At 36.7% G+C, this 27,481-nt stretch overlaps 1 protein-coding gene across 1 annotated transcript in view; it reads right to left on the reverse strand.

Annotated features, from left to right (window-relative positions):
• Tmtc1 (transmembrane O-mannosyltransferase targeting cadherins 1) overlaps positions 1-27,481 on the reverse strand; it is a 254,420-nt gene that overhangs the window by 111,186 nt on the left and 115,753 nt on the right. The window contains exon 8 of the mRNA XM_076854245.1: positions 7,477-7,666. Coding sequence (XP_076710360.1) covers positions 7,477-7,666 — 190 coding nt within the window. The remainder of the gene's footprint in view (positions 1-7,476; positions 7,667-27,481) is intronic.

Below are 27,481 nucleotides of genomic sequence, written 5' to 3' on the forward strand. Positions count from 1 at the left end.
TTATTCTTGTTCTCAGGATACCAATGAACAAAACCAAATATTCAATGGAAGTCTATGGAAGGTGAGGCTTGGGTATAATAACACATTTGTTATTTTATCTCTTCCATGTATTCATTTGTAGCTTTTCAAACTCAAGTATTAAAATATTAATATAAATTAATATATTTATTAGCATAAGTATAAATAAAATTATAATGGGATAGAGCATGCTTATTAGCTCTTCCAGTGTCACAGTTGATATCAAGGTAAGAAGTCAGAAGATGGGTTCTGATGAGTTGGAGAAGAAACAAAGATTGTAATTATAAATTTTGCCCAAAGTGATGAAAAAAAAGAAAAAGAAAGGGAAAAAAAAAACAACCCTGGTTAATATAAGCAAAGGAAAGATCTTTATATAGCTTATTTTTATATAACTTTTCTAAAGATTTTTAGATAACTTATTCAACACTAAAGCTGTCCTTTCTCTTTAATCTCCATCTTCTATTCCATATAAATACACACTGAAGCAGGTAAAGGACCTAAATTCTTCCCCCTAATCTCGTTTCCCACCCTCCATGGCCTGGCAAGGGCCAAGCAGGAGAGGGAAGGCAGGCAATTGCTTAAGTCAATACAGGCTTGATCCTGTGTGCGTGTGTACACACACACACACACACACACACACGCACGCTCTCACGCCTTCAGCTCCTTGACGCCATCCATCATTTCACACACTCTACCCTGGCCCACTCTGTTCCAGTTACATTATCCCCCTTGCCATCTGTGAAAGCTCCAATCCTTCCAGCTTCAGGACCTCGATCCCTGCTTTCCTTCTACATGGACTCTCTTCCCCCCTCACTCTTGTACTTCCTTCATGCCTCTGCTCAAATTTCACTGCATGTGTGAGGTCAGTCCTGGTCTCTGCATAGGACTTAAATATGACATATAAAGACAATTTTAAGTTTTAAGCTTTAGCTCCCGGCAGCAGGACCTTGGTTCTGTTCACTGCTCTAATCCCAGGAACTAGGAGGCATTCCTTCAATACTGAGATGCTAAGAAGAAGTGGTGAGGCTAATGAGAACATATTCTCCCCTCAATATAGGCCAAGGTTGATTGGGTATGACTGAGATCAATCCGAGATGGAAACAGAAAACATATGTTCCATGACTCTTTGGCTTTAGTCCATATGCTTGTTTATCCAATAATGTTTCCCCTTGACAGTGTGTTGTATAGCCTCATTAGTTCAAAATTTAAGAACATTGCCAGGGATTATAAAATAATTTCAACTCAAGGCTTATTCATATAGTACACACATCCTTTGTAAGTATTCTCCCTAGATATACCTGTGCTTTGCTGACATTATTAAAAACAGTTCTTTAAAAAAAACAAACAGAAGAATATCCATAAAGGAAGACCTTTCATTAAAGTTGAATCCCACTTTTTATGGGACTTAAAGTCCTTAACCATCACACAGAAAAACAACCATATTAGTCCCACTTTAGAAGGTTACTGACTAGCAGGAGATCCTGATTTTTAAGACCAGATTCCCACCTCCCTTTCAGTGTGTAAGAAAATCAAGAAAAGAGAAGCTAGGACACAGAAACAGGAGCTAGAAGCTAAACCTCTGTTTCTGGCCTCTCAAGGAAAAAAAGGCGGAACATGTTAAGTGGACTCCAGGAACTGCTAAAGGCTCTAGTTAATGTTTGCAAAGAATTTTTCAAGATAAAAGCTACCATAGAAGAACTAAGTTTTACTATCTCCACAGCTGGATTGCTGTCCTAATTTTCTCACCATACATTGAAGTGACTTTGAAACAAATTCCTTGAAAGAAAAGGATGAAGAGCCTTCCTAGGAAGGAGTTGCCATTCATTCATCATGTTACCAAAGACACGCTTAGGGAGGATCAATGCTTGCCTGTGTGTGGGGTCTACTGCCATCATGAAAGTTCCTATTTAACACATCTGATGGGGTGGATAGCCTGTGAGATTCACCAATTTTCTTAATTAGTTGGGAAGGAGTCAAGAAAAAGCCTACTAACATACCAATCCAGCCTCCAGTGCATCTGTTCCTGAAATCAGTGAACCATCCAGCAGGCAGGCCAAGCCATGGGCTAAGCCTAGATCCTAATAAGGCCAGATCCTCATATTCACTCAAACACTGCATTCACCCCAAACATTGCATACTGTTATTGGGAATGGTGCTCTTAAGGGTGTTAGATACAGGTTACTTAAAAAAAATAAGCGAAGTTCTGCATACTCTGCATACTGCATATGAATATCTAGTTGAAGAAAATTAGTAACTTCTTGCATTTTATTTTAGATCACACTGAATAGCAAACAATAAGATATAGGTCATGAATACTGCATGTGGCACAAGCTTGATGCTAGATATATGGCAGTAAACAAGATTGAACACAAAATTTCTGTCTTCTTGGTGGAAACAATAAAATAACCAAATTATATAGCATTTCAGAAACAATAGTGAAGGACAATGAAAAGGTGAAAGGGAGATGAGGAAAGGAGTAGAGAGTACGTGGCTGCATTTTAAGTTGGGTGCTTAAGGTAGACTAAGAAGGTGAAATTTGAGCTCAAGTTTAGTTAAGTAATTGGCAGGCCATTATTTTCAAGAATGGTGTTTCACATCATCTTTGCTTTCTACAACGGATTTATAAAAACGCAACTGAGATGGTTACTTTAAAACAAGACATTTGGGGAAAAGAATAAACTCTTAGAAGAACAGTACAGAAAGAATAACTGCGTGAAAAAAGAATGAAGTCGGACCCCTACTTCACTCCACATACAAAATTTAATTTTAGTTAAAATAGAACAATGACCTAAATACAGGCAACAGCCATTAAACATTTATAAGAAAACACAGTGGTAAACCTTCATGACCTCAGATTTGGCAATACATTCTTAGATTTGACAATAAAGGTATAAGCCACAGAAAGAAAGCAGGTAACGCGAACTTCATAAAAACTGAAAACGCCTGGGTATCAAAGGACATTGGCAAGAATGTGAAAAGACAACCTACAGAATGACAGAAAATATTAGGAAATCAAATCTCTTTTAGGGGTTTAATATCCCACACATAAAAAGAATTCTTACAACTCAACAACAAAAAGATAAATGACCTAATTAAAAAATGGGCAAAGAACTTGAAGAGTCATTTGTCTGAAGATACAGAGATGGCCAAGAGTCATATGAAAAACATGCTCACAGATCCCTGAGGAAGTGCAGATCAAACAGGAAGACATCTTTTCACATTCACTAGGATGTCCTCAATCAAAATAACAAAAAATAAGAAGTGCTGGCAAGAATCTGGAGAAAAAAGGACCCTTCTGTATTGGGCAGCCACTGTGGGCAGCAGGGAAGGACAGTTTGGCAATTTTTCAAAAAGTTAACAATAGAATTATTATATGACTCAGCAATTCCACTTCTAGTGATATACCCAAGAGAATTAAAGACATATGTCCACAGAGAAATATGCACACAAATGTGTATAGCAGTGTTATCTGAATAGCCCAAAGATAGAAAAAACCTGAATGTCCATCAATGGAGGACTGGTAAACAAATTACAGTATATAAGAGCAATGAAATACTATTTAGCCTTGAATGGAACAAAGTGTTGATGCATGCTTCAACTTTCATGTGCTTCAAGAATACTATGCTAACTGAAAGAAGCCAGACACAAAAGATCACACACTGTATATAATTCCTTTTATATACATATTCAGAATTGGCAAATCCATAGGGGCAGGAAGCAGATGAGAGGTTAACAGGGTGCAGAGGAACAAAGAGTTGGGTGTGATTACTTACTAAACAGGGAAGTTTTTTTATGAGCTGATGAAAAAGCTTTGAAACTAGAAAGAGCTGTGAGTTGCATAGTGCTGTGAATATACTAAGACCACTAAATTGTACATTTTAAAATGGTTAATTGTATATTATGTGACTTTAATATTAATTTAAAAAATAGGATGTTTCGATAATTAGAAATGATTTTTCATCCAATTTTCAGGATCAGATCTTATATTCTTTACTTAAATTTCAGTTCTGTGTTCATTTTAGGGTTTAATCTATTTGTAATATTATCAAGTTTTTGTAGCTTAATTGAGATACAGTTCACATACAAGAGAATCCCCCCATTTTAAGCATTCATGTTAGTGGGTTTTGATAAATAACAGTGGTCCAGCAACCACTGCCACAGTCAAACTTTAAAAAGCATGCAAAAATCCCCAAAAGCTCTTTCAAGACTCTTCACTGTCAATTGCTACCACCACATGTCTGTCACTATAATTCTGCCTTTTCCAGACTTTCATACCAGTGCAATCATTTGGTATCATGGAACTGGGCTACAATATAAGCATAGAAAGTGTTTACTTAAGAATAGAAATCATACTTTTTTATACGCCACTAAGGGCAGATGAACCCAACATGTGTTCCAGAAAGGCACTGTGGAGGGAAAACCTTATTTAAGGAATTGAACAAAGAAGTCCTCTGATCTTGTGTCCCTTGTTATGAAAATTTTTGGACTGGCTAATGAGAGCCTCTACAGATAGAGAATTGCTGGGTCATTTTGTGGCAGTCAAAAGACTTGTCTGGACAGAATCAGGGAGACAGTTTAGGCATGCACATCCAGGCACTGCACTTTTTGGAATGACAGTGAGATAAGATGAAGTCTGGTTTGGTTTAAGGAAGTTCCTCAGGATACAGTCTTATAAGTCTGGCAAAGCTCTCTGATTTAGCATAATTGGTCTGAGGTTTATCCCTGTTGTTTTATGACTCCATTGTTTAAATTTCTGAGCAATTTATTACATTGAGTTTGTGCGTTTACAAATTGAGATCATTAGGTTGTTTTCATTTTCTCAGTATTGTTAATAAAGCACCATGACGAGTCACATAAAAAAGGTTTGTGTAGGCATATGTTTTCATTCCTTTTTAGCAAATAAAATTGCTTAAAGTTATGTTCAACTGTTAAAGAAATTGCCAAAGTTTTCAAAATGGCTGAAGTATTTCTAATTCCCACCAGTCATGTATGAGGGTTAGATTGACCCAGGTTGGCCAACACAGTATCATGAATCTTGCTGATGAGATTCATTCTAATAGTATTGTTTTGTGGTTCTCATTTGAATTTTCCTAAAGACAAATGATACTAAGCATTTGTTTTAATGTGTTTATTGATCTCTGTGTATCTACTTTTGTGAGGTGTCTTTTAGTGGCAGCAAAACTCCAGTTCCATCTAGGGTCTACCTGGGTCCAAGAATTACATTAAAATAATACAGATTAGGGCTGGGATTGAGGCACAGTGGCAGAGTATTTGCCTCGAATATAAGAGACACTGGGTTCGATCCTCAGCACCACATAAAAATAAATAAATTAATTAAAGTACTGTGTCCATCTACAACTAAAAAAATATTTAAAAAAGAAACCTAGAAAATTTCCAAATATTAAAAAAAAGAATATAGATTAACAGGAGAAAGTAATAATGTAAGTTTTATGTGGTATAGGAGACCACCAAAGCAAGTGAAATCAGTTACCTATATGTTGGATTGGACAAAGAAGAGGAAAAGATGAGTTATGTGAGAAGAGTTATTGAATCAATAATTAAATGGAATTTTCAGTCCTGACTTCTAATTCTTGGAAGATAAAGACACTGCTTTTCCTTGCAGTATAGGTAGAATGTCTTTCCCATGGGAATTTTTTTTCTGGTTTTGAGAAAAAGCATGAATATCAGAATGACTTTTTTGTACCTGCAGTTTTTCAAGTGGTTGTACCTCAATATGCCACAACAGCATATTTTAACCCTCTTTTACTAGTTTTAATCAGTTTTGTTGTTGTTGTTGTTGTTTTAGTATTAAGAGCACTTTATAAATATTCCTGATACAAGTTCTTTGTAGACATACGTATTGAAAGTTTTTCTCCTAATATGTGGCTTGCCTCTTCATTTGATTAACATTATCATTTGACGAATAAAAATTTAATTTTGATGATGTCAAATTTATGGACTTCTTCTCTTAGAGGCTTTAGTTATTGTATTCTAAGAAATCTTTGTTTAACCCAAAATTTGCCAAGATTTTTCTGCTGTTGTTCCTTTGTAATTTTAAGTTCTTATTAGCACTACAAATCCACTTAGAATTAATTTCTGTATGCAGTATGAAGTGAAGGTCAAGGGTTTTTTTCTTACAGATATTCAGTTATGTTAGCACCTTTTATTTCAAGACTATCCTTTCCTCCATTGAATTACCTTGGCAAATTTGTCCCAAGGAAAAAAAAATCAATTCAGCACATAATGTGGGTTTAAGTCTGGAATTTCATTTCATTTCCATTTCCTTTGATTCTTGTTTCTTTTCTTGTTTTTCTATTGAGTTTGAATGACACTCTCCTGTTTCCTCTTATGTTTACTAATCTCTGGTTAAAAACTAGGCATTGTATGTCATACATTGTAGTGACTCTGTATTCTATTTTGGTTTGTAAATTTGTTGGTTTTACCGTTTTAAAATATTTGATGAACCTGTCAGGACCCAAACTGGAAAATATGTTTCTCTGCCAAGTGCTGAAATTTTTGCTCCGTTAGTTTTTTCTTCTGCCTGGATCTCTTGTGCCTTCATGGCTTGTGGTTAGTCAATGATTTGGACAAAGGCTATACAGAGATACTCGAGTCAGTAAAGCTTTCACTCCTTGCTACCCAATTGGGGTATGGGTTCAAGAATTCATTCAGACTTACAGTAATTAAGTAAGTCTCCCAGATTTTAATTCTGCTTGTGTTCCTTGGGGACATGTGCACACAATGCTTAGCAGTTAGCCGTGAACACATGCAGTATATAGTATCTCAGCTCCTCTATAGTTTTCTTGCCTGAAAAATCTACCCCTGAAATCTCTAGCTGTCCTGCTTCTCTCCCATACCAAATCAGCCATTTCCACACAGTAAACCTGTGAATTTCTTCCACCAGATCTGGAGGATAGTAACACCCTCAAGCAAGAAGCATTTTTCACCAGTGCAAGAGCAGTTTTTTGTAAATGAACATTTTTCAGTTTTTTGCTACTTCTGGTCATTTCTGAAATGGCTGTGTTTCCAGCTTTATGTCTTTTCAAGGTAAAGAAGAAGAAAATAATCACTCAACTACTTAGTCATTAGTGTAAGCAGAGTCTTAACCATATTCTAAGTATTTATAAATGTATTATTTATCATGATTTAGCAAATAAATTACTTGAAATAAAACAAATTATTTCAAAAATAAGCCAATCATAGTTGGAAAAAACTTCTTGTTTGTAAAACTTCAGATTCAATTTCTATGAAGTGGGTAGTAAATATAAAACCAAGGTAGGCATTACTTGTTATCACTGCTAAAATATAAATTACCTATTAGGAAAACTTGAAACGCACAAAGTTTTACAGACAAGAACAACCAGATTCAGACCCAGACCTTCTGTTATAAAAGAACACTACTGAACATAGAATATTTATTTTCATATGCAGAGTCCTTTTGATTTTTGAGGAAGTTACCTTGAAGGCTGCTAGGCAGTGCAGGCTCAACAGAGCCATCACAACTGCCAGAAGGACAGTGGCTAAGTTCCTCACGTCCCAGATGGTCTCTACCAGAGGAATACTGCCCACCTGCCAGTCATAGCACAGGGTAACAGGCGCAAGCAAAAGCCACACGTTGAAGGCCAGGAGGTAGGAATAAGTAAGGAATCTACGAGGAGAAAAAAAAAAAATTACGAAAATACAACTCAGACTCAGGACATATTGCAAACATTTATTCACTGTGTTTCTATTAAACAGTGTTTCTTCTCTGTCATTTTTAACTTATAGAAGACAAGACAAGATGTCAAGCCATTCATTCATTTATTCATTAAAGTGGTCGTCAGGGGATAGATCTAATTGCTTCCAGCCACTGGGTCAGATGCTGGCCTTTTGGTGGTAAAGAAGTGAAGACAGTTCTCATGGCATATATTTAAAAGTTATCATGCAAATCAATAAATATATTACAACCTAGATAAATTCCAGGAAAGAAAAGTTTGATGATTACAGGCATGTATCACCAAACCCAGCTCAAAATGTCCCTTCTTAACAGTACCCAGAATCTTGCAATAGATTTGAAAATATTTCATCATTTTTATAATAGATTGACACATATACTCCCCCATTAAAATGTCTGCATTGAGAAATCACAATGCTTCCAGGAGAATTTATTCTTTAGTCTAGTCAATCTAACAATAGGCTCCTCACTTCCTTTTCTTAGAGCATTATGATAAGGGCTTAGGATTGTGAATATATATCTCTTACAACTTAGAAACATCTCTCTCAGGATCCAAGAGCCGTTCCTTGAAAATGCAATCATCAGGAAGGATACGGCCTTGGCCACTCAGTCTCTGTGAGAGGATAGAATCCTAACTTAACAACTGCTGGCCAGCAGACACAGCTGGTTCAATGGCATTTCCACAGACCAACTCTATAGTTTTCACTACTGTAACTCTGCCAAGCCCTGGCACCACCCCCTCCCCCAATCTCCTTTCAAAAGGCCAACCTCCCTGCACAAATCAGAAGACTCTGCTCCTTCCCCAATGTCAACAGTACTGAGGGAAATCTGTTTTCAACACTTACGCTAAAGTTCAACTAAGTTCATTTTTGACTCCTACTTGAGATTAAAGGGAAAAATTAGATAATTCCTTATTCTCGTGGAATGTATTATCCAGTAGTAAAAACGGAACACACTAAATTGAAAAGGCAGAATAAGATGAATTCAGTAAGTGCACACAGTGGGAAGAGAGAGTGTTCCCCACTCCTCCGACTCCTGGAGGGATTCTTGGCTTGACAGAGGTTACATCAGGTGTCTTCTAAGTTACCTTCCAAAGTTCAGAGTCAAAGCAGCTTGAATTCCTGTCAATGTAGCTGCCCTTCCCAGACCCTCCAACCTTCCCCTTCTTCCTTTTCCTGGAAGCTTGGCCTCGGAAAATCACCCACGACCCTCAGGGGGACAGTCACTGTAGATCATGATTCACTGCACAGACCCTCAAGTTCCAACAGAGAAATGGGTGGAAGGAGTGGGGATATTGGGATTTCTCAACACTTTCCTCTCTGCTATAATTTTTAATAAAATAGTAATATACAAATAATATGATGAAATTGAGATGGAATCCAGACTTTGTCATGTAACAAAAATGAAAAATCACCTTTTCCTTTTTTATGCTTGTGTCTTTGAAACTGTCACATAAAAAAGTCTTCCCCACAGAAAACTGGTGGCATCACTTTCCGCTCCTCTCCTTACAGAGCTTCCAGGTGTTGCTGTCCACCTTCCAGAAGATTCTCTGGGCTTTAGCTTTACAGGCAAATGCTGAACCACGAAACTCCATAGGAAAATCAAGCAACCCTATTGCACAACCTGGCCCCTAAAAATTACTCGAAAAAAAATTCTTTTTGAAGTAATAGTTCTAGACAATAATTATTGATGGCTGTTGAAAATATTATCAAGTGAAAAGCTGATTATGTACTTTGTAATGGATGGACTGAACTAAATCAGGTGCCTGAATATGACTAAATAATTCTAACATCACAAAAAAGAGAGATGAAGAGCCTAATGTTCTCCTGATAGAAATATACACAGCTACAAAGTAGTCTTGTCAAAAACAAAAACAAAGCCCTAAATTTTATCAAGTCCTAAAATTAAGGGCATTCACAGTACACACAGGAAACAACAGTATATGTCACATGACTCTCAGGGATGCAATGTGGGAATCCAGAAAGTGGGAAACACCTTAGGACAAGTACCCTGTTTCTTAAGCAAATACTTTATTATGGTCATCTATAAGTTGAAAGTGACCTGAGACACCAAAGAAAGTGCAGATTTTGTCCAGATGTTAATTCAAGCAAATCACTATTAAAACTAATCATTTATGGAAATTAGAAAAAAATCGGAATGTTGACTGGCAACAGAATTGGATATAGAGAATCATGATCAATTTTCAAAATGTGATAATAGTACTGTGGTTATATTACTAGTCCTAATCTTTTGGAAACATATCATATGTGCATACTTATACACATATGAAATAGGGTGACTACATCAAAATCAAGATTGGGGATTTGCTTTGAAATAATTAAGTAGGGAGAAGGGAGAAGATGAGAGTGTTGGATATGGGTGAAACAAGATGGCCATGGTTATGATGTTATGAATGAGGATAACGTGTAAGTTCTTTATGCCACTTTCTTTACTTTTGTGCATATTTGATATGTTTTCATAATAAAAACGTTAAATAGGGGGAAAGAGGCAAAAGAATTGCAAAAATATATATATATATATATATACATCTTTTTTATTTTTAGGTTGCAGCTTGACAATGGAATACCAGCCAATGTTACAGAGAATTACTTATTTTAATTTTAAATTAACATTTTGGCTTTGCCCTGAAAGTTGTCCTCAGTTACTTATATTTTCTACATTTGCAATGTTGTATTGGCAAAAAGCTAATATATATATATATATTAGCTTTTTATATATATATATATACACACACATACTCTTTATGTACAATCTCAATGTCGTTATATAGATTTTTTTAAAAGTTCATTATGCGGCTGGGGCTATAGCTCAGTGGCAGAGCGCTTGCCTAGCATGTTTAAGGCACTGGGCTTGATCCTTAGCACCACATAAAAATAAACAAATAAAATAAAGGCATTCTGTCCATCTACAACTACAAAAAAATGTAAAAACAAAAGAACAAAACAAAACAAAAGCTCATTATGACTTTTTACAGTCTATAACTCATATATTTAAAAGGTGAAGTAAGCCAGAGAACTAAAAGCATTTTCCTTTGCTATAACACTAGGAAGGTCAAGACTTTTAATTTATCCCAAGGTTCCCTCTTAAAAAAAAAAAATATGTGTTACATCTACAAACTCAGAGATACTCTCTATCTTGTAGTGCATACGGATTCAGATCATGTTGCTAATAAACTCTTTAAGTACTATCTGAAATATTGACATAGCACTGGAAAATTTTGCAAGTTTAAGCACAAAGAAGCCATTTGGAATCACTCCAAAAGCTAATTACATTTTAGGGAGGGCTAGTAGAGCTAGCTGTAATCAACAACTAGAATATTTCTTTTTAACTCCTTGACTATGCATTACATTCAAGCTAATCATCTTGTTTATTCCTGCTAAAATTTCAGAAACCAAATAATCTGGGAATATCTCTGCCCTGCTGGGCTCTTTTTTTTCAAAGCCAGAGCAAAGCCAAAATGAATTATTTACCAATTTTCTACTATAAATTCTGCTAACAGGAGGAAAACTGTTAGAACATCTTGCCAACAAAATGAAATATACAGCACAGAGAGGCGGGAATTCAACTTAAGCAATTTAGCCATGCATTTTCATTGATAAGCCAGGAAAACTAAAGAGGCTTCATGACAGACATACATGAAAGGGAAAAGAGAAGGTAAGGCTGTGGGCACATGGCATCCATTGAGTGGTACCTGATGAAACTGACTTTGTAAATTGAAATCTGCATTTTTAATCAAGGAAATCAAGAGTCTTTTAAGTGAAAAAAAAAATAGACACAGATTCTGTTCTCTGTCTTTGCAAAAACCTTTTTGGCTAAGAAATAACATTACCGGAACATACTTCCTTATCCTATGCAGATGCCTTCAGTAGATACACATGAAAAAAATCATGTACCACATGAAGAAATATACAGCCCTTGCTTATTTTACATAAAATAATACTGTTCAAAGAAGCATTCTTTTTCTTTCACATATAAAATCCTTTATTGTTTGATGAAGAGAGGGCCTTTGGCAGGGCACTGCCAACACTATCAACATATTAAACTCAGCGTAAGATGCTTTTATTACCCTGCCCTGCCCCAACTTTGCATCTACCCACCAGGCTTAGAGATGTGTTCTGTTCCTTCCCAGGTGGTTGCCTATTTTCATCCTCATAACTCCTGAATCAGCCCTCGTGCTTCAAAGGGTCTCCACAGCTTTGCCATTCCCTAGCAATGACAGAACTATGCAGGCATCATCTGTTTATCAGTATGTAGCACCTTCTTCCCCTGCCTATAACCTTTTCCAGAGTATAGCCACTTCCCACATTAACCCTCTTAAAAGGCAAAAATCATCACCTGAATTCAATAAATATTGATTACTTATCTGCTTTTTTTTTTCTAGGTGCTGAAGGGTATGAAGATCTAGCCCCTGCTCTCTACAAGGGTATTTCCACTGAGTTGCTGGTGAGAATAGATTCACACATTACACAGTTCGGTATGGTATAATATAAATAACATCAAATTTCAATGGCATTCTAAGGAATCAGAGACCAGTGAAAAGTGAAAAATTAAGGGAAGAGGTTCTCAAATCTCCACAGAATGTAAACAGGTGGAAAGATGGACAACAGAGGGTACAGGCAGGGCCACCAAATAAAGATGGTTTTAAACTATAAATGAACATGGTACTTTGTAAGAACAGTTAAAAGTATAGGATTAAAATGTATAATATTAAAATTATAAAATGGCCAGGTACTGTGGCACATACCTATAAACCTTCCTACCTAGGAGGCTGAGGCGAGCCAGCCTGGGAAACTTAGCAAGATTCTGTCTAAAAAAAAAAGTGGCTGGGAATATAGCTATGGTAAAGCAACACTAGGGTTCAATCCCCATTACCACAAAAATATATAAATAAAATGACTCCCATAAGAATATCTAAAGTGAAAAAATATCTTATCGAGTGTTGGTGAAGATATAGAGCATTTGGAACTTTGAAACACCACTATAAATTGATTAAACCACTTTGGAGAACTGTAGGCAGTTTCAAGAAAGCAAAACAAATACATACTTTCTGACCTAGCCAGCCAGCATTGCATATATATATATTTCCCAAAAGGCATAAGGCTGTTCAAGACAATACTACTCTTAAGAGTCAAAATCTGTAGACAGCCCTGATGTGCATCTACAATAAAATGAATACACATATTATAGGATACCATTGAAAGAAAATCTATTCAGCAATGAGAATGAATACAAAAATGTGGATGAACCTCATAACGATAATGAGGAACAAAGACAGAAGACACACACACACACACACACACACACACACACACCAAAAAAAAAAAAAAAAAAAAAAAACCTCAAGGAAAACTACAGTCAAGGATAGGATGACTAGAAATTAGATCTGACCCCCTCCCCGCCCCACCAAACCAGGTCTGGAAGCAGAAAGTCATAGACAATTGCCATCAAATGGATGATGCAGAAGGTGGTCTGTCACCCTCATTGCCTTGCTCCCCACAGCAACAGAAGTGCCAGGTAAATGCTATGACCCTCCCTGGGGACATTCAGTAGCACTGAATACTTGCTGTCTCACTCAGCACATGGGAACTGAGATGGCAAGACCATTTCCAAACACTTAATGACTCAGGAAAAGAGATTCAAACAACTCTCTGACCAGCTTCTCACTGTGTCTCATTAAAGTTCTTCTGGCTTATGGAGACCAGTGGTCCAATCAAACCAGCTCAATTAATGGGAGAGCTATTTTCAATTTCCCAGAAGAATACAAAGACAGGAAACTCAGACTAAAACCACTCTTCTTAGAAACCACAACCAAGCAGCTACAAGAAAGAAAGGTAGTACTCTCCATTGGGGCTCCAGGTCTCCTTTGTGGCCACTCTGTTGTCTTGGTATTTGATCTACCTCCTCTGTCTATTCTAGGCTTCTTGTGCTTGTTCATAACTGAGTCTGTAAGCACTGTCCCTGGGGTTGTCCAGGCGTCTACTTCTCTTTATATAATTGTCCCTTTGCCACCAGGAGGCTCCACTGCAGATTTCACATTCCTGGGAGCAGCACCTGATTGGCTCAGGTGAAAGATTTACTTCTTATAGATGACTGAACTTCAACTTCCCTGATCCTTCATGTCCCAGCATGGATGTCACTTCCTCTGACAAGCTTCTCTTGTCACAGTCCCTCTCCATGCCAGGCTGGTGTCTTCTAGCATCAGGATTTATCACCCTGATTTTTATCTGTGCATTAATACGCCTGTCTTTCCTACTAAAATGGCTCCTTAAATATATGGAAATCAACCTGATATTAAAATGAGGCCTAAAGATCTGGAAATGTTTAAATTTTGTACTTTTATTCTAGCCCAAGGCAACCATATACTTTTCTACACTTCAACAAAAAATACCTCTTCCATTTCCAATTACCCAGGAATGTGGCTGATGGGTACAGACTGAAGATTATGGATTTCTGTAGCCCTCTCTGCACCTAATGCCATGGAATACTGAGGACCATACCATGGAACGCTGAGGACCATACTGATCTTGGCATTCCTCATTCATAGAGGCATCTTCATAAAGCTATGCCAGGCTTATGTTTTTTTTTTTCTTTTGCATTTAACTGCAATGAATATAGTTTAAGTGAAAACTTCTTACTATAAAGTGAATCTGAAATGTCATTTAAGTTTTTCTGACCTTTGATATGCTAATAAGTAATCTTGTAAATAGAGATAGTTTGATCATAACAGAAAAAAAAATGAAGTTTACCATCAAAGACTGCTAGTAACTTTTTACCCATATATCTGCAAAAGAGCAAATAGAGATTCTTCAAAATAAATGCATGGTTCATTTCTTACCTGTGATCTCTTTCTTTCTCTATAGCACATAACAGCATCTTTATTTCAAACCATTATACTTCCTCTCATTGAGCACAGCTTCAACATCCATCAAGCAGACATGGTCTGACTGCTCACTATACAGCAGGCTCAGGTTTCCACAGAAAAGTCCTGTTGGCCTGTTAATGAACCCTAGCCAAATATATTAAAAATCCCGCTAACATGGACCACATTTTCTATTTTTTAAGGCGCTGCAAAATTGGGTTATCTGATAACAGCAAAACCTCTTCGAAGTGGGCAGGACTCTCATTCTTGCAGCAAAGGACACAGCCTTAAAGAGGTTACGATTCGTTCCATGTCCCACAGCAAGCTCATGGCAGAATTGGCACACACACAATAGGGATTTTTGACTCCAAATACAACTCCCTACTGTGTCAAATGGTCTTCCATCAGCATTTTTTTTATTAATATGGATAACTGAAAGGAAATAGGGTGGATGAAGCACCAGAGTTCAGCGGAGCTGTACCTGCTGGAGACCCAGACTTACTCCTTGACTAGTGCAGCTCAGATGAACTTGAGATTTCATCAGTTAAAGCAGGGATGACATACACTCAAAATCTGGGCACAGTCTCCTCCAACATTATATCCAGCAGATGATTGCACTGCTAAAATGTTTGTTAGAACATCCCCTAACAAGAAATAGAAGCTTTAAATCAAAGTTTGGGTTTGACATTTTTATTCATTATGAAAAGCAATTTTTGCTTTTATGTTCTACTGTTAGCTCCTTTAACTTTCCTCAGCTTCTCAGAAATTTAAGACTGCAATGAAAATACAATATGTAGATTTAAAGGATTAGACAGGCTTCTTCAAAAAGTAAAAACTAGTAAGTGATTCAGATCAGCATTTTCTAACAACTGGTCCCTAGTTCACAGGCAAAACTTGCTACCTCTGCAAGCTCCCTGTTCTGACTCCTCCTCCTTCTTCCTTATATTTCTCCTTTTTATTCCTAGTATCCAAAATGATTCAGATAAGTTACTACTACAGAGTGTCTCTTTAGTTTGGAAAACTACACTTAATGATCTTAATAATCTCTTTTATCCCCAAGAAGCTATTTTTCTCTGAACATAATATGAAATTCACAGTGGGGGCAACACCCTCTGTAGAGATCTCTTCAGCCACAGGAGACCCTGTCTGTACACATGGGTCTCACAAAGTGGTATACCCAGAAACATGGCGGCTGCTGGTTAAGGAATTGAGCCATCTAATCTTGTGATGTGTTAATCAGAATCTCTGTGCCATGAAGCAGGGTCTTTGGTTTAAACCTGCCTCCTGGATGATTCTGTTATTCCCTCTGGTTTGGTAATTATTGCTTTAAAAAAAAAGAGCCTGGTGCAGTGGCGTACATCTGTAATCCCAGCAATCAAAGAGGCAGAGGCAAGAGGATCACAAGTTCAAGGCCAGCCTCAACACTTTAGCAAGAACCTGTCTCAAAATAGGCAGTAAAAAGAGCTGGGAATGTAGTTCAATGGTAAAATTAATTAATTCATTAATCAATTAATTAATTTTTAAAAGGAAATATAATAGCAAAATAACTTTAGTTTCATTTTAAAAAAAAAAAAAAAAAAAGAGTTTTGAGGTTTCCGAAACATGTTTTAAAGATACTGGTGGTTGATAGAGCAAGAACAGAGAAGAGAATTTTGTATAGTTCTCCTTAAATACACAAGTATTATTTTTAAAAAAGAAAAAAAAATTCATTCAATAACTATTAGTTCAGAGTTTATTATGACATAGCCACACACTAGGGACTTCACCAATGTCCTAAAGCTGTAAAAACTAAACCACAAGGTGTTGTACATATTGGGAACAATCAACTGAAAATGGAAAGACAGAGAAAGAAATGTTTTTATACAAAAGTTGAAAAAATAAAAATAAAAATAGGAGTTAAGTCCTACCTTAACATTATTTAATATTTTCCTACAGTGTAATAATACAAGCCTTTGCCTGTATTTCTGAACAGCAGAAACTGATCTACTCATTTAAGCAAACCTATTCTAGCTGCCTATCCAGGACTCTATCTCAAGAAAAACCACAATGCTAAAAGCAGGACTTTATATTCTTTCACCGAAAATCCCATGTTATATGTTTCCTGGATTTGAAAGATAGATATTTTCAGAATCATAAAGGCAATACTTCTTCCATCAGGTATATACTACTTTGTGCCCTGTCCCCTTCAAATCTGGAAAGATAAAACCAATGACCAGGCAGCAAGGCCCTGAAAGTGGAAACATGTCATTTCCATTGCAGGTTCCAAACATATGCAGAGGCCATGCTTAACTGAGGCTTCTGCTTTTACCTATAATCCCAGACTTACAAGATTCAATGTTGAAGTAACTCATTTCTAAAGATACTTTAGAAACAAAACTAAATTCTGGACTGACTGACACTTTTCTGACAGGACAAGTTACACATAAATCTATTCTACCTCTTCTTAAATGCATAAACACCAAGTCCACAATGTAGAATATCTGGGTACTGGACCTTAGAAGTGGTACTTTAACATGATGCTCAAGTGTGTTTGAGGCATACCTGGGTTTGACAATATGGCTGGAATAAAACCACAAAGCCCTGCCTGGTCTAGCCAGGGCATAATTTGAGTGGAAATTTATAAGGATCAAAAGCAACCATGGTCATGGGTCTTGAAGGGCAACTATTTTTAGATGTAAATCATATTCTAAGTTAGTCTTCATATCAAAAAGCAAGAATTCTCCCACGACTCAGAATCAGCTAAGCAAACTATGAGTTGGTAGATTGGAAGAAAGCACGTGAACCAGAGGCCCACAAAGCTGCCGAGAGCCAACTGCCATCCTTCCACCTTCTATCCCAGAATCAAGTCAAGAGCGCCATATTTGATCTAGACCAATGCTGTCCATCAGATACTTAATACAGTCACAGTGAACTTTCAGATTTCTGCAAACTATGTTAAAAAGAGGAAAATGTGGGCTGGGGCTGCAGCTCAGTGGTAGAGCGTTTGCCTCGCACGTGTAAGGCACTGGAGTCAATCCTCAGCACCATATAAAAATAAAGAAAGAAAGAAAGTGTGTCCATCTACAATTTTAAAAAATTGTTTTAAAGGAAAACTTTAAAAAGATAATAAAATGAAGCAATCAATTAATTTTAATAATGTATTTTATTTTAATGACTATATCCAAAAATCATTTAATATAAAATTAATATAAAAATTGTTAATGGCATATTGCACTTTTTTTTTCCTCATCAAGTTTTTGAAATCCAGTGTGTCCTTTACACTTATAGCACATCTTAATTTAGCCACATCTGAAGTGCTCAGTAGCCACATGGAACTCAGGGCTCCTGTACTGGATCTAGACAGTCACCTTTTGCTGCCCCACCCATTCTCTCCTACACTCATATGTTCTTGGTTTTATCTTCTTCATTCAGTGTTTCTACTCCACATCCATTCCACTGTGCTTGGCTATAAGCCTCTTCCACTTGCTCTGCAGTCACAAATTATTATCTTCTTCTTGTGTTTTCTTATTAAACATGTCTGTCTCTATTCACTCCCTTTAATCTCTGGTGAAAATTTCTGTTCTGACTGTTGTTCCTACAGAAATTTCACATGGGATAAGAGTGATGGGAGTAACTGAAACTGTGATGATAAAATTTTCCTTAGTTGTTAAAAAAATGATTCAATGATAACTAAGAGCAACTGAAAAATAAAGGTGACAGAGAAGTCTTCAGGATTAATATAAATGGGGCTACAGCTGCGGCCATTCAGACTTTCAAGGTTTGAGAACATGAAGGATGCAGAAGATAAAAAGGGAGCCAAGTTAACACACAGAAAGAAAGACACGCTAGTCCAGACAGAATTCCCTTAGGTGCCCTAGGGGCTCCGTCACCCTTCTAGAGGAAGAATCAGAAATTAATATCAAGAGCCACACTGTATTATATTTGTATTTTGTTATACTTGTAATCATGCAAGTTAACCAGACATTTCACAGTATGAATTCCATGATCACAAGGAAATATTTTTTTGCCTAAATGAAGGGACAAGTATACAGAACTCAGCAGATATTTTTCAAGACAGAGAACTGGACAGGGGGTGGGGGGTGGGGGGGATGGTGGACAATTGGTGATTATAATCAAATTTCTGTTACTCAGAATAGAATATCAGGTATGTTACACTCCTCAGAAGGGTGGCTGGACAGGGTTCAATGATATCTAAGAGTACTCAGGGTAATCAGGATTACCATTCATCCATCCAACAGTGTTTCCAGGGTTTATTTTGTTGCTTGCTCTGAGTCAAAGGCTAGTAAGACCAAGAGATAAATTTTAAGGGCCAGAAGAGCAATTCTCACCCACAGAGCTATAAGCAAAACTATGCAATACTTAAAGTCTGAGCCCAGAGCATCTTCACACTCAGTGTCTAATGGACAGATTCACAGATTCTGAGAGGCTCTGGGATTCTGAGGGGTTCTGTTCCGGCGCTTCATGACAGGCTTGAAGATCTTTACTAATAATTATTACATGGGGAGAAATTTTTATTATTAAAAAAGCTAGACCTGGCTGGGAGTGTAACCCCAGTCACTAGGAAGGGCTGAGGCAGGAGGATCTCAGTTTGGAGAGATCAGCAACTTAACAAGACCTTGCTTCAAAATAAAAAGTAAAAAGGGCTGGGGATGTGGTCAGTGGGTTAAGCACCCCTTGGTTTTCATCCCAGTCCCTTCAAAAAACACCAAAAACCAAAACAAAACAAAAACACTGGAATTTCTCTCTAGGAGGAAATAATCATTTTAATTGTTTGTTGTAGTTGTTTTTGTTTTAAAGACCAACAACTCATAGGTCATGTCAGACACAAAGCACAAAGCTAAGCATTCATCAGATCTGTTCAGTTTTCCTCTGAGGCATCCAGGAAATCTCAGCCCCTGAAGCTGGGTAGGACAGACAACTTCTGGCCAGCAGGTCTGGGCAGAGGTGATGTGGGTCTCTCAAAGCTGAAATATGAGCAATGTGGTGAAATACTTGATGATATTAAGGAATTACTGACATTTTTCTTTTATTTTTTTTAGGTATCATAAAAATATTATGGTTATATTTTTTAAAAGAGAAAAAATGATAAATGAATTGATATCATATTTGTGACTGGTTTCAAAATGGCCCACTGGTAGGTAAAACAAGAGGTTGGAAGTGGGTGGGGTTGTCGATGAAACAAGACTGAGCACAATGGATAAATGAGGAAACTGGGGGAGAAGGACTAACAAGGAGTTCATTACTGTATTCTCTCCATGTTTATAATATGTATCTGAAAGCTTCAACAGAGACGGGTTGGGCCTTCTAGCTTTCACTTCCTTTGCTACTTAGCCCCTCTGGATTTCAGGACCATGAAGCAGCTCAGAGCTCACAGCCAACACCTGGAAGATGGCACCCTTTTTCTGTGAGCAAAAATTAAAACTCTTCATGTTAATTAATTATGCCTTATCACTGTGTGTGAGTGTGTGTATAATCTCATCTATAAGAAGGTAAAAAGGTAGAAAATTTTGTAGGATTCCTATAAAATAGCTCAATTTAAGTGTTTATGGGTGTCCTCAATACGAGATGATTGGACTGAAAGGGTTAAGCCATTTTGAATTCAGAGTCTGCCATCACCTCAGTGTAGTGAGTCACACCTGAGCAGGATGTAAATACATGTGGTTCTAGAGAAAATTTAGCCTTTGATGGATCAGATCACTTGGGGCTGTGTAAAAAATTAATAGGAATTTGTCAGGAGGAAGAACAGAAGGACAACAAGGTAGGACTGAGCAAATAACCAAGGCAAGAGACTTGCCAAAAATAGGTCAGTCCATGAAACAGCCCTAGGGGAAGAATGGCTAAAGGACTTCATGGATGGTGATGAATGTCAGTTAATTGTGGCATGGGTCTATAATATAGCTCTGCTCCTGTCCTATGAGTCTGGTTGCTCACACACAAACACCTTAATTGAGGGATATTTTAGGAGTTTTTAATGTGAAAGGTCTGTGTCCTGAATCTTTGGTGACACAAAAGAGCAAATGACAATAGCAATGTGTGAGATGAAAAGTTCATCAGGAAAGGGAAAATGGAAGGCAGATGCCCATGAGAATGTAAGGCCCCAGGGAACAAAAATCCTGGGATGGCAGGTCACCCCAGCATGTGGGAAAAAGATTTGAGTCAATTTTCTTTATATCTCAAAAAGGAAGACCTAAAATGGTATTGGGGATCCACAATTATGCTTTCTATGCCATCCTCATGACAGAGCAGTACTATTATCCCCTGGCTTATCATGGGGTGAATAACACTCCTTTCACCACATAAAAGTGAACAAACACCTGCCCAGATGAAAATATCATGATGACAAAAAGCAAAATAAGGATAGATTTAATCTAGAGAGGGCAGAGAAATGGCTTCAAAAACAGGTAAATGTAGGTGTCATGTCCACAGAAGCATCATATATATGAGAGTGGAGTCCATTATCCATTCATCCATCACACAATAAACAAATATTATAGTCCATCCTGCTTAAAGCCACACACAACCTGTATAACCTGCCAGCAATGCAAAGAAATGTAAGATATGGCCTCTACCCTTGAGAAAGCCACACCTTCATGACAAGAAAAACTGGCAAAGAGTTCACAACAATAGCATGTAATATTAGAAAAAAAAGAGAGAGAGAGAGCTCAAAATTGAGTAAGAAATCTCAATCAAGATTTCAAGCAAGAAGCAACAATAGCCAAAGGGGGAAGAAAAAGAGCATCGTAGGACTGGAAGCAGCATGAAAATAGGCTGAGGTTAAAAAAAAAAAGCAGAGATGAATTTAAGGAACTGAAGCAGTTTACTCTGGGTCATGTCTAAGGCTAGGGAGGAAGGGAAGAGAGGACTCAAGAAATGAATGGAACAAGGCTGGTGGCACATGCCTATAATTTTGGCATCTTGGGAGGTGGAGACAGAGGACAGACTGGTAACTTAGAAAGGCCCTGAACTACTTAGAGAGACCCTGTCTTAAAATAAAAAAAGAAAAAGGGTTGGGGATGTGGCTTAGTGGTTAAGCTCCCCTGGGTTCAACCCCTAGTACCCAGAGAGAGAGAAAGTGAGAGAGGGAGAGAAGTAAAGAAAGCAGCAAAGGCCAGATCCCTTAGTCTTTAGCCTAAAGAAAACAGGAAGGTACCAACCTTTAGAAATACCAACTGGGAAGGGTGTGGAGGATGCATCTGAAGACAGCAAACTTTGTGACAAGAGGGACAAGTTAGAAAGTTCTCTCAGTAATGCAGGCAGAGACCATGAGGGCCACAGAGAAGATGGCAGCAATAGGGATGGCCACCAGTGAACAAATTCTAGAGATGAAGAAGATCAGAGTCACAGGACTGCACGGATGTGAGGAACGACGGGGATGTAGTCCTCAGTCACGACTGCCAGGTTATTTGGCTTCCACAACTGGGGAGAACTTGCTTGTCAAGAGAAAGTTGTACAATCAAAATACAATGTCTTCTTTGTTCTTTGGGTTCTAATTACACTACTCTTCTCAAATGGAAAGTAGATGCATTTATAAGTCAGTGTCATGTCATCAATTGATCCATAGGATCTCAATTAATTATAGGTTGGTAAAGTTAAGGATCCATTACAAAGGATCAACTGGCAGCTGATACTATCGGAATGTGTGGATAAAAATGGAAAGGTAAAAGATGAAGTATTCCATCCCCAGAGCACCTTGAATAAATGAGGCTTGACGTACCCAATGGTCAAGAATAAGATGTCAAATTCTAAATTACCTATAAACTCATGATAACATAAACTGTTCAAAGTACAGCTTAAAAAATATCTAGCATGGTAGCATACATCTGCTATCCCAGCCACATGGGAGGCTGAGCAGGAGGATCCCAAGTTCAAACCCAGCCTGAGCATCTTAGAATCTGTTCCAAAATAAAAATAAAAAATGGCTGGGGATGTAGCTCAGCACTGGCACATTTGCCTAGTACCATACTACCAGAAAAATTAAATAAATAAAATAATTAAAACATAATCTTCATACAAATACACAGTGGAAACTAAAGGTTTATATCACTCATTAATAAGGGAGGCAGACACTTGACAAAGACAGTTTAAAATGCACTTTCAGATAGGCAAAGTCTTAGATACAACACCAAAAGCACAAGCAACAATAATAATAACAGTAAATAAATAAATTGAACTCTGTCAAAATTAAAGTACTTCTGTTCTTCAAAGGATATCATCAAGGAAGTGTAACAACAACACATAGGAGAAAATATTTATAAGTCACAAATCTGATAAGGGACTTACATCTAGAATATATCAAAAGAATGGTTACACCTCAATAATTAAAAGATAAATCCAATCAAAATGTAGATAAAACATCTGAAAACATTTCTGTAAGGAAGCAGGGAAATGGCCAACACACACACAAAAAGATGTTCACCATCAAGATCCATCAGGAAAATATAAATCAAAACTGCAACTGCAATAAGGCAGCACTTTACACTGACTGGTATGGCCATAAGAAAAACAGAAAGACTGTCAAAAAGACAAGCGTTGGCAAGAATGCAGAATAACTGGAAGCCTCCTGTGCTGCTGCTACAGCTGTCTCGGCAAACATCCTGGCAGTTCCTCAGTTAAATATAAGAGTTCACATCTCTGATCTAGCAGTCCCACTCCTAATACAGACTAACAAGAAAACATGTACCCCAAAACCTTGTACACAGAAGTTCACAGCAGCAGTATTTAAGATAGCCCAAAGGGGAAACAAACCTAAAATGTCCATTTTTGTGGAAAAATAAATTGTATTATGATATATTCACACAATGGAATACAACCAGGAAGTAAAAGGAATAAAATATTGATACCTGCTGCAATATAGGTGAAGTCTGAAAACATGGAGCTAATCACAAAGGATGACATATTATGTGATTCTACTTAGATGACACACACAAAATCAGTAAATCTAGAAAGACAGAAATTAGAGCTGAGGTTGCCTAGGGCTGGGAAACTAGGGTAAAATACAGAGTGCCTGCTGGGGAGATTAAAAAGTTTTAAATAGATAATGGTGATGTTGCATAGCTCTTTAATTATACTAAAAATCACTATTGCATTATGGTCTTGGTTAATAATATATAGTACGCAATTTATATCTCAGTAAATCTGTTACTTAAAAATTAAATTAATCTGTATAAAAAATAAACATATACATATGTATATATGAATTGAAATTTTAAAATTAATTTTCATAGTGAAAAAATGAAAAGCAGTAAGATTAGCAAACCGAATACACATGCAGTCAATATCTTGTAAGGTAATAAAACTGTAACATTTGAAGTTTTATTTTTCTTTCTTTTTTTTTTTTCCTGGAGTCACATTTTACTATCAAGAAAGTAATTTTCAAAATTTTGAAGGATTATTAATTTGCCATAATTAATCTGTTATTTGAAGTTTTATTTTTCCTATTAGAGAGAAATCATCACAACTATCAGGTTTCTGTATGTTAAATTCTAAGATGATAGAGTTGTATAATATAGAAAATAGTAATGATAGAGTCATAACAAGTCAATGCTCACATTACAGTAAAGGTCATGTAGGCTTCTTTTGTCTTATTCCCATGGCTTAATTTTTCTTAAAAAAACTTTCCCACAAGGATCCCACCATAATTTTTCATCTCAGTTTAGTTAAGCAGAAAATGACAAGGGCAATATTTTCTATGAGCTAAACACCTGGAAATAGGATAATCTAAAAGCGAGGACATTTTGAAATTAAAACTACAAGAAATCATGAAACAAAGAAAAACTTCATCAAGCTACTCTTAAAAGATACTAGGATTTTAAGTACATGCAACTAGTAACCATAGCAACTACTAAATGGTGAGACAGTAATTTACTATATTTGCCATTAAAAGAAGAAATAATACTTGCAAGAAGGAAGCAAAGATGCTATTCAAAGTTGCACAAACTTTGTAAATCCAGTAAAGGAAGTTAGTTATGGATTGAATTCTGCCCGTCAAAAATCCCTGCTCTATACTGTGACTATTTGAAGATGTGCCTGTAGGGAGGTAAGACAGGCTAAGGGAGGTCTTAAGGGTGGGGCCCTAGTGCATGTAAATCTTCTTGGTGTCCTTACAAGAAAAGAGACATCAGAAATCTCTCTTCAAGGACACAGGATAATATCAAAAGAATAAATTTTAAAAAATTAAAAATTTAAAAATGATTTTTTAAAAAAGGACACTGGAGGAAGGCCAGGTGAGGACACAGAGAGAAAGGGGTCATCTACTGGTTGTCACATGCCAATGTTGACAGCCTTGGGAACTGGGAGGGAATCAGTTTCTGTTGTTTAAGCCACACAATCTGTGGTATTTTGTTGTGGCAGCCCTAGCAGATGAATGCAGAAGAAAATGTTCAGTGAAGCAGACCAACACAGCCAAATGACAAACTTTGAATCAGTCAGCCTCATCACAGCTAAGTTGCCCAGATCAGGAGAGAAAACTCAGCAGAACAATGAAAACAGACCAAGATAACCCAACATGAGAATCCTCAGCCTGCCAAAGGCAAAGTCTGCAAACAGAGAAGAGACCCTTCTCAGGAAAGGGATTAAGACTCCCTCCCTCCCTGAATAAAAGTCTATTGTAATGCAGCTATCCAACAGGAATGTGAAAACCCATTCACAACAACTGTAACTGAAATGTCCCTGAGTAGCTACATGAAGAACAGAAAGATACATCTCTCAAAGGAAAGGAGGTTATAAAGGTTATAGTGACTATAATATTTAATCACTTTCTATTGACTGAATTTCCTGCACATCATCACAAGGACGGATGGATTCATAGATAGTTCTGGCTGAAATGTGAGTCGGGCAACTCTGAAAATGAACACATGCCTTAGAAGTGAAAAAAAAATCCTAATTTGTCCTTCCTTCCTTCCTTTTCTTTTCAGTCAAAAGATAAAAGATAACTTAACTCTCTGGGTGCATGAGAAGGTGCAGCAGGAGGCCAGTGAGTCAGAGATCAAGTCAACTTGCACTGATACCAAGAACCTGGGACTACTTTACTGATGGTGCAAGATATGAAGGAAATAATTGGTTGGTGAGTTGATAGCAGCAAGTTCTTGCCCCTCTCCTTCTGCCCCTTTTAACTATGCATTTTGGTTTTTACATACTGGGATCATCTAAACAAAAAGAACAAATGCTCAAATTCAGAAGACAGGAATGTTTGGAGGGAAACCATTCCGAAGCTAAAGGAAATGGGGCCACTGTGCCAGAACAGGATCTGGCAACGTTCATTTTTATCTTAAAGGCAGAAAGTAACTATTTAAGGAGCTACAGAAATGAAGTAATTTATCAATGAATTGCCTCAGTGAAAAATATAGGGACAAGGGGCCTTAGAGATTTTGAAAGCCAGTAAAGAAATCTTTAAAAAAAAAAAAAAAAAAAAAAAAAGTAGATTGCAACATTAACAAAAAGCTGAATTGGAGATGTCAAATGTAGACAAGATTTCAATATTTTGAAAAACCTAAGACACTAACAAAAATTTATAAATTTTTTAGACTGCCTAAGATGTAAGCCAATACTAGAGTATATTAAATGATTTCTGGATGCCCACTCAAGATTTAATTAATACAAATATATGCTGAAATAATGTGAAATAATGAGAACAATTATGATATAACATTTATTACAAAAATATGTTAATCAAATCAGCAGATTTCCTTTTTGAATGGAAAACAGAGTCTAAATGAAGGGAAGAGAAGCTGGGGGTGTAGCTACCCTAGAGTGCTGTCTAGCATGCACTAAGCCCTAGGTTCCATCCTTAGCACAAAAAGTGAAAATTGAACTAAAATAAAAATAAATAATTTAGGCACAGTGGTGCACACTGGTAATCCCAGCTACTCAGAAGGCTGGGGAACCTCAAGTTCAAGGCCAGCCTGGACAATGTAGTGAGACCTTGTCTCAAAAGAAAGAAGTAAAAAGGGCTGGGATTATAGCTCAGTGGTTAAGTGCCCCTGGGTTCAATCCCTAGTACCACAAAATAAATAAACAAATAAAAACATAAACAATAAATAGATAAATAATTATAAAAAGAAAAATATTAAAAACCATAAAGAAAACATGCAAGGCATACAAAGTCATAGAAATTTATCAATTAAAATATATAAAGTAAATAAATAATATAAAGGAGAGATTGCTGACTGGCATGAAAAGAAAAGACAAAAACCTATTGTCTCTGAAGGATACAAATAAGCCAAAATATAAATGGATCTTAGATCAAGGTTTAATTTGAGATTTTTCATGTCTTGAAAACATAAAAAATGAGGGCTACTATTATAAAATAGTATCAGATAATAAAGGTATGTACAGCGATGAACATTTAAGAACAGTGCATCTTAATGTTGAAAACATTATGGCAACAATATATTCTGAAGAAGAGTAATTAAAATAGTTAAATTATATCCAAAAGCCTCAGCAGTATATCAAAGCAGATGAATAGATGAGGAATTAAAACACCTTCTCAATAAAGCAGATCACTGATCACTTCTTGACTATCTCTAGAACTTTTAAGGACAAATGATAAAATATAACTATGTATATCTTAGCAAAAACTGGTGTTCATTTCTGTTTGTCACTTAAGACCTCCCGTCCAATTTTAGTCTTACCAAAGGTTATAGTGTCCAAAAACCTCTGTGCACCTCTCTGTGGTTTGTTCTGTAACATTTGTCAAATGAGCCACTTGATAGATATGTATTATTGATAATATTGTCCAGTAAAATATTTGTTGAATAAACAAATATATACCAAAGTGAACCAAAATAATAAACCAAAACAGCCACATTTATTGAATAATAAACCAAAACAGCCACATTTATTGAAAAGAATTCCAAATGTATGAATAGTAA

Source organism: Callospermophilus lateralis, chromosome 4, assembly GCF_048772815.1.
Source record: "Callospermophilus lateralis isolate mCalLat2 chromosome 4, mCalLat2.hap1, whole genome shotgun sequence".
NCBI lineage: Eukaryota > Metazoa > Chordata > Mammalia > Rodentia > Sciuridae > Callospermophilus > Callospermophilus lateralis.